Source organism: Diadema setosum, chromosome 16 (assembly GCF_964275005.1).
Source record: "Diadema setosum chromosome 16, eeDiaSeto1, whole genome shotgun sequence".
NCBI classification, from domain to species: Eukaryota; Metazoa; Echinodermata; class Echinoidea; order Diadematoida; family Diadematidae; genus Diadema; species Diadema setosum.
The window spans coordinates 36405820-36414757 of record NC_092700.1 but is presented as its reverse complement, the minus strand read 5'-3'; the positions used below and the strand labels follow the sequence as shown (position 1 = coordinate 36414757).

At 40.9% G+C, this 8938-nt stretch overlaps 1 protein-coding gene across 1 annotated transcript; it reads left to right on the top strand.

The window, feature by feature from the left end:
• The first annotated feature begins 323 nt into the window (after positions 1 to 323).
• On the top strand, positions 324 to 7791 carry LOC140239864 (uncharacterized). The gene is made up of 3 exons (XM_072319684.1): positions 324 to 450; positions 6602 to 7244; positions 7458 to 7791. The coding sequence occupies exons 1-3, from the start codon at positions 324 to 326 to the stop codon at positions 7789 to 7791; spliced, it is 1104 nt and encodes a 367-aa protein (XP_072175785.1).
• Positions 7792 to 8938: the final 1147 nt, after the last annotated feature.

Below are 8938 nucleotides of genomic sequence, written 5' to 3'. Positions count from 1 at the left end.
CACTAGTCATACAGCCCACTAGTCATACAGCCCATGAATTTGACACTAAGCAAACAAGGCCCACGAGACCGACATATTTAACCCCGTGTTGTATCTGTCGAACTCGTGGGCTGTTTTTACCTATAGTGTCGGTCTTATGGGATTTATTTGCCTAGTGTCGAACTCATGGGCTGTAGGACTCGAGGGCTGTATGACTTGCCCATTGCTCATGGGTGTCAGTCTTGTGGAATGACCCTGATGAAAAAAAGCTACTTGTAGCTTGTCTGTTCTTTCTTTTGGCTTTATACCTCTGTCACCAACCTTGTATGTCAGTGTCATATATCATGCTGAGAGGAAAACTATCGCCGTCCGGAGGGTGCCTACATTGCCAGCTGCCGTCCGGCCAAGAGGTCGACATCCACTGCGACGTCGAATTGAAAGACCAGCAGCAACTGCAGTCCAGCCATATTGGTAAGTCTGTCCCACATCGCGAACGGATATCGTGTGCGAGGTCCAGGAGGTAGGACTGATTGTGAGGCAGTGGGAGAGATCGGCCTTTCTGGGACTGACAGATGCGGCGAGCTATCTTGTAAGTCGTTTTGGCGCACCCAAGAGGAGTGACGGAATTTTCCTGAGCAGTAGAAACGTCTGGAATCCAATGTCATAGTATTAAATGTGAGGGTCGGACGTGCACCGCTTCATTGGACTGAAAGTTGTCAGTGCAATTGTTTTATTTCATACCATTAATACATTCTGGGTCAAGATGCTATATACATGTCAGGGTCTGCGAATAAACACCTAGCTTGCACCTGTCGTAATTTGGGTCGTATGAGAGAAGCGTGATAAGCTTTATTCGGTCACTATGTATCAATGACGCTGTTCTCCTGGGGCCCGTTGCATAAAACTCCAACCGGATTTTTTTTCCGGTTGAAATCACAAAATTCCGGTCGGAAGCTCCCAACCAGAGTTTTTATGCAACGGATTTTACATTCTTAGGTTAGCAACCTTAAAAAATTCAGGTTGGGCAAATCCCAACCTGAATTTTTTAAGGTTGCTAAAAAAGTTTTATGCAACGGGACCCTGGTATCATCATCATTAATTGCTATCAACAGATTTCTTTGTCTTTACTGCATTCCTGAGTCTCATTGAAATACGCTGTCCTAACTTTACCAGACAGTACACCCGGCTGGAAAGAAGACAGAGTCCCACAGTGTGTCTGGTTACAATTTGATTTGTTCAAATAGTAGACCATGTGCAACGCTCGAATTTAACAGTGTGATAATGATTTTGCACAATGGTGTAGTGTTCACATAACAGGTCCTAATGTTGTGTTCCATGCTGTGAATTGATTGATCACAATGTGTTTACAGTGTTAATAATCTTTTGATTCACCTTAGAATTGCATGCTATTTGACATCTCATAGAGTGGTTTCTGAGTATTTATCCTCACCTCAACCAGTACTGTACAGTACTGGTTCGAATTTAACGGTGTGAACAATGTGGAGACACTGCATAGAAATTTGTTCTTTTTTTACAATCATGACAATTAATTTTGAACCTTAGGGAGTAATTTCACCTCCTACAGGTGGCTTATGCAGATTACGTCGTAGATGGCGGTATGACGCTGGACGTGAAGAAAAGTATCATAATATTGTACATGCGAGAGAATTGGCTCGAGCAAAGATAGTAGCTCGAATCTCTGATCATTGAGTTAGGGTTTACTACGTACCTGATGTGAATTGCCTCCCTTATCCATCCCGATGGGCGATGACCTTCTCTGGCAAGAATACGGCCCTCGTTTCATCGGATGGAATGGTTATTGATAGCAATATGATCCCCAATGACTGATTTGTGAATGATGTATAGTTGTCATCGGATTGTTTTCTAGATCGAGTGAAAGCATTTAGGGAATTGAGGATTCTAACATCATTCTTAGCTCGTCTCTTCTTATGCCAAAGTGTCTGCCTCTCTCCCCAATGTATGTAGCTGAACAACCATTGCATTGAATCTCATAAGGATACAGCAGCTATGCCGTCCCTTTTCCGTCTGTCTTTTGGGTGGACCAGTAGGCTTCTGATGGTTTTATGTGGCTTGACAGCAGTGGAGACTTCAAACTCCTTGAAGACTCGTTGATTACAAGAGCTTCAGTAGTTCCTCCGATTATGTAGGGAATGATTTATTGTACAAGACCCCTTTTTCTACGTGGATCTGTCTTTGGAGGTTTCATATTCAGCTGACATTTTTTTTTTTTGACGAATTTCTTGAAGCTCCATAGGGGATATCCACACTTTTCAAGAGCCGTGATGACTTGTTTTAGCTCCGTTTTGACATCATCTTCTCCAGACATGAGTGACAATAGACCTAGCACGGTTGGAACAGAGCACCATAATACCCAGTTTATTCTCTCGCATGTACTTATCGTCTCACGTCCAGCGTCATGCCGCCATCTACGACGCAGTCTGAAGAAGCCACCAGTTAAGGTACAAAGTAATTTTCGTGACTGTGAAAAAAAAAACAAAAAAAAAAAAAACATATTCCTATGAACTATGAAATCACAAATGAGATGAACCTCATTCAGGATATTACGCTGTGTTCACGATATGTTCACATTGTGTTTCAAACTGTGGGGCACTGCTTTTTTATCCACCAGGGTATAGCCAGTGTAACCGCTCAATGTAAATACATGGTATATTTACTCCGTGTAAACTTCTTTGTTTCTTACCATGTGACCCGGTCACCCTGCTAATCAATGGTTCAAAAGGAGCTAAATAAAGCGCCATGCCCTTAAAGACATAATTCTCATGTTTAAAACAACTTTTCTAAGAGTGTTTGCCAAGACCGACTGGACGCGATGACTATAGCTTGCCCATAACGCCTCATATTTCAATGCTTCCTAGGAGGTACCAAAACACGCCTGTGATATTCCATATACTGCATGACACAAGTTATAATTGCAATGAAAGCAATCCCCTCATCCGCTTTGTATATCGCCTTAAGTCATCTATAGTCATGAGAAGATGTTTCAGTCTTTTTTGCACTCGACTCTAGCTCACTAAAGAAGACATTTTCAAGAGAATTTGTTTTCAACAACCTTGCTACAGTGCACTTTTGTTATAACGAACATGGCTATAACAAAATTCCGGTTACAACGCAGTAAAAATTCAGGCCGCAACATTATCCACTCTATGTAATTTTATTGTTTATTTGTTCGGTTATAACGAAATTTGGATACATTTGTATAACGAAAGAAAGCTGCTGGTCCCGTGGACTTCGTTATAACGGGAGTCCACTGTATACTAACAATTCACTTCATTAAGAATTATAATTAGAACAAAATTGATAATGATAGCATATTATTTCATTATGAAAGGCTTAATGCTGACGAGATCTATGATTTAATAATTCTGATGACAATGTTGTTATAGAAAGGCTGGTGAAAACTATGTTTGGTGAAAACTTTGTTGCCATTACTGCATTGAATGCACGTCATTAAAAAAAAAAAAAATCGTCCGATATCCGCACGTCATATAACCCACACGTCATACATCAACGAGTCATACAACTCGAGAGTCACACAACCCACGAGTCATAAAGCCCACGAGACATACAGCCAACGAGTCAAACAGTCCACGGGCTCGGCACTTGGCAAATAAGGTCCCCATGAATCTGACACTTATAGGCAGAAAGGGCCAATGAGTCTTACACTAAGCAAACAAGGCCCACGAGTTCGATGCTCGCTACATCACGGGGCTTAATGCATGCAGTGTCGGTCTCGTGGGACTTGTTTGCCCACAGTTGGAGACATCACGGGGCTTAATGCATGCCGTGTCGGTCTCGTGGGACTTGTTTGCCCACAGTTGGACTCATGGGCCTTATTATTTTGTCTAGTGTCAAACCCATGACTTGTATAGCTCAACGGGTTAATGTCGAGCTCTTTTGCCGCGTGATTTTTGAGTGCTCGTGAGATGACCCTTTTGCTTCATTGCTATTCATCTCATCGTTTAAGAAAACCAAAACCCAAAGAGAAATGTAGATTGAGTGAAGGCAGCGTCAGTACAACACATTGGTGAAAGTTTTAGGAAAATTGGACGATCGATGCAAAAAGTTATGAATTTTTAAACTTTGGTGTTGGAACCGCTTGATATTAAAGGAGACTATTAGAGTTCATACGCCATGTGTGGACAACAATATAAAGAAAATATAAAAGGAATTCAACATCAATTTATTTTTCATGAACATTACACATTCCATCATGATACTGACATAAAATGTCAAGGGTTGTAATACCCCATACTTTCTGAAAGCGGTTAGTCAAGTGTTCTTTCATTATTCTAGAAAAGTGAAAGCATGTTGATTTTTTTTTCATATTATTTTCTTTATAATTGTTGTCCACACATGATGTCATAAACTCAAATAGTCTCCTCATATGGCGGTTCCAACGCCAAATCTTTAAAAATTCACAACTTTTGCATCGATTGCACGATTTTCCTCAAACGTCCTCTGATGTGTTCTACTAATGTTGCTGCTTTCACTCAATCCACATTTCTCTTGGGGTTTTGGTTTTCTCTAACGATAAGATGAATAGAATAAGATGAATTTTTGATTTCCTTAAAGAACACATCATTGGTTCAATGTTTTTCTCACTCCGTGCCATCTTGCAGATGAATTGGTAGGTCGCGGTGCAGTGTCTGTCGTTCCATTTTCCTCCGAAACTCAGCTTCATGTGCACACAATCCTCACCACCTCCATTATTCGGTTGACTTGGATACCAGTTCTTGAAAGAGCCCTGCAGCAAATTTACGTGTCAGTATACTCTTTTATATATATTTTTTTAAATTCAATGAAAGCAAACTATTTCTATACTTATGACTAACGTATTATTTTAACCCTTTCAGTATGTGAACCTGGTGGCCTGCGTATTAAGTCTATGGGCATTTCAAAATTCATTATGGAATGGGTTAAGTAAGAGGAAACTCATCCTCCATTCGAAAAGATGTATAAAGGGAAGTATTGTTTCAGTTAGATATTTGCCTTTTGATTTACTCGGCCGTTCCACCCTATCAATCACCGGCTATGCAGTTTCTAAATAGTTGTTATACAGACCGGATTGCGATTATATTGTAATACATAATACATAAAATGGAGCAGTGCGTAGATGAAAATCGATATGTCATCACCAACAATCACGTCATGCGATTGTTACCGAAATCACTGTCAAAATGAAAAACAAAGAAACTTGTGATGCTGTAATTTTATATACATATATACAGTGTAGATTTTTCCGGTTGCCATCTAGTTTACATATAAGATATGTAAGCCTAGAGGCACTATCAATAATAATAATAATAATAATAATAATAATAATAATAATAATAATAATGATAACAATAATAATAATAATAACAACAATAACAATAATGATAATGATAATAATAATGATTAAAACAATTATAGTAATATAATAACGAATACGCATATAAGAAATTAATGTTCCCTATATGCGCTTTATAATACATTGTATTAATTAGGGGAAACAAAAAACAAAGATTACATCACGAATAATGTATAACTTACAACTGGTGTTTGGTCGCTCCAGACGAAATCTCCTTCCGTTTCTAGGTCGTTATATCCGATCCAGAGATCTACATTTGTGTAGCTGACGAGTACTGTAGAATAAGAGACAATTTTTCAAGTTCGTTTTTATCACATCTCTGCTTGCTTTATGCTGAAGAGAAGCTGAAGAATTTCTGTGAACATTGCATTGTGCTAGATGTTTTAGTTTGTCACAAATATATTCAATTTTATAGTCAAAACGCGGGTTTTTAATATTTATCTCCAGCCCTTTTCTCACAAGCCACATTCTTAGAGGCTACTCTATCAATCTATCTCTTCCGGCTCCCCAACATTGCAATAACCGAATTGGCCTATCTCTCGCCTACAACGGAAGCCACGCAAGTGTTCAGTTCATATCAGATATTCTCTATTTCGTACACCGAAACTGAAATAGAAATTGAATGAGATTGCACTTACTGATGGCATAATCTTCCAAGTTCATAATGCAAATCAGTAATTTCAGAGGTTGCTGCACGAAACGTAATATTCACACTTACCACTATACCTGCAACGTACGGACCGTTTCGCACTATAATGTTACCTCTCTCGAGCGCGAGTAATCAAAAGTCAAGGATTTACAGTACACATGTATACACGTCTACGTAAAGACAAGTGCACGTCATGAGCTGGACACCCACTAGCCATACTGCTCCCGAGAGAAACATTAAATGTTTTAAATAAAAAAAAAAAGCCCATGAGCTCGACATCACTTAAAATAGGCCCTCTCGACACTATGCAATACAGCGTGTTGTCTAGCTCGGAGGTCTATTAGCCTCGGTGCCCGGCTCGTGGGTCTATGACTCGCAGACCGTGTTTTCAATGTCTACATCGTGGGCTGCGTGACTCGTGGGTGTTTAATAGCTCGTGACAGGAAGCGAAACGAGAAAAATTTCAGTGCTACGAGGGCAGTTTGGCACGTACATGTATAATAGTAGTTTTGACACTATGAAGCTGCTGTGCCGGGCAATATTCTTGAATTCACGCTCACGATTTTAAGTAATCAAAATAGATGACTTCATCAGCAAGTGCAGTGAGTGCCAGAAGCACCAGCCACAACAAGGGACAGAACCGCTCATTCCCCACGAGATTCCCATCACCCCATGGACAAAATTGGGTATGGATCTGTTTGAGCTCGACGGAATGCAGTACCTCCTCATGGTAGATTACCATTCCAAGTTTCCCGTTGCTCAGCGCCTGACAACTACTTCAAGTGCTAATGTAGCAAACACAGCAGCCACTGTCCTTGGACTTCTTGGAGCCCCAACAGAGATATTCTCCGACAATGGTCCACAGTTTGTAGGAGCTACCTTCCAGAAGATGTGCAGAGAATGGGGTATCCAACACATCACGTCTTCGCCAAGGTATCCACAATCGAATGGATCGATGGAAAGAATTGTACGTACTGTCAAGAGCATCATCAAGAAGACTACAGCAACCAAACAGAGCACTGCTGCTGCTCTGCTAAACTATCGGTGTACATCAATTGATAGCACACTTCCTTCGCCTGCGGAGTTGATGTTCGGTCGTCAGGTCAGAAGTTCGCTTTCCGCCAACCTAGATTCTAACACCACCTACAAAGGTCAGAAGAACCAGGAGCGTTTGGAGCAGCGCAGGAGTCGTATGAAGGAGGACTTTGACTCGTCTGGACGCAGGCAAGATCTGCACCCCCTTTTAGTCTGGGCTCCGTCCCCTTTTCCTTGGTGCGACCAAGAGAGGGCGCAAATTTTCTGATTGCGATAATCGAGAGACTGCGCGCCCAACTTTTTTTCTCGGGTATATCGCAGTTCTCGGCGTATCGCAATCCTCGGGTGTCACGCCCTCATACGGCTTGTCGCGTACACTGAATCACCCCTACGAGTAAAAAGAGTCCAGAAGCTAGACTACCTTCGGATTGGACAGAAGGTCCGAGTACTGGATCAAGGGTCCCACATCTGGATCCCTGCCGAGGTGACAGACGTATGCGATGCCAGATCATACGTAGTCACCACTCCCAATGGCAACAAGCTCAGGAGGAACAGAGTGCACTTGAGAGACATACCGCAGATGCCTCTGCTTACCTCACTTGACGACCCCGAACAAAGTCAGGGTGCTGCCTCTCAAATAAAGGTGGGAGAGGAGTTCCCACCCCGCCAGCCTCATAGCCCTAATGGTTCCTACATCACCCGCTCTGGGCGCATCAGTAAAGAACCTGCACGTTAACAATATTAGCAGTATACAGCAGGCACTAGCTGTGACTGAAACAATAACACTTTCGTTATGAACAACTTACAAGAGTTGTATAGTATCAAAATTTAATTCCACAAGTTTGTGTAACTTGACTTTTAGATGCGCAAGGATTTTATTCATTCATTTACTATTATGTACCGTCAATTAATATACAAACCTGAATGAAGCATAGCACTGTATGCGAGATAACATGAAGCTATAATCTCCCATCACATTATAATGTATATACCAGTATGTATGTATAGTTTGTTTTGTTTTGGGTTTTTCTTCTAAGACAAGGGGGATGTTGTGGTATTGGCCCAATGGGCACGAACTACATTTATTCAACGCGCATGTATACCAATTGTCATCACTGTGTGATTTGACTTGATTCGACACTCTGGTTCCGGCGGTCAAAGAATAAAGACTTCAACTTTTTGTGTTCCCACGTTATTATCACAAAATACGTGTAATGTGGTTTATTGTCCATCAGTGTCAAGTTACAGACCACGTAGTACAACACTCATCAAATGAAGTTTATAGCTTTTTTCTTCCTTTACTCACTATTCGACAGAAATTTCTGCTCATTAGCTGAACGAACACTCGCCAGGCTGCCAGTATTTGATGTGACCTCCCTGCAGTAGTTCAACGCATCGTACCAATTCCGGTTTGTCATGGAAACTAAGAAACAAGAAAAGTTGAAGTGGGACCAGCCGGGCGGGCAGGTGTCATTAACTAAGGAGAAAGCGATCAAAGAGAGAGAGAGAGAGAGAGAGAGAGAGAGAGAGAGGGAGAGAGAGGGAGAGACGGCAATATTATACATGTATGCACGAATGATTGCGCAGGACACTGCCTAACCTTGTTTATGTATTATGGGTTTTTTTTTTTCTATTTAAATAAAAAAAAAAAAAATCCGGGAATTTTCCTGAGTTCGATGAATGAAAGATTCCAGCATACAAACTCTTGAACGTCACACCGTTGCAGCTTGCCAGCTGCTGGTAATGGTAAATAATACCTTTTATACGAGGACAATGGCTTCCTTTAACATTTTTTTTTTTTTTCAATTAAAAACTTGTTTTTATTTTTGGGTATTTTGCTTTTTTTTTCTTTTCTTTTTTTCGTTTGTCTTCTGCTTCTGATC

Coding starts and splice junctions, on each gene's coding strand:
- LOC140239864 (XM_072319684.1), top strand. CDS start 324: ATGCTGAGAGGAAAACTATCGCCGTCCGGAGGGTGCCTACATTGCCAG. Junction 451..6,601: donor ACTGCAGTCCAGCCATATTG/GTAAGTCTGTCC, acceptor TAATCAAAATAG/ATGACTTCATCAGCAAGTGC. Junction 7,245..7,457: donor TTTGACTCGTCTGGACGCAG/GCAAGATCTGCA, acceptor ACGAGTAAAAAG/AGTCCAGAAGCTAGACTACC.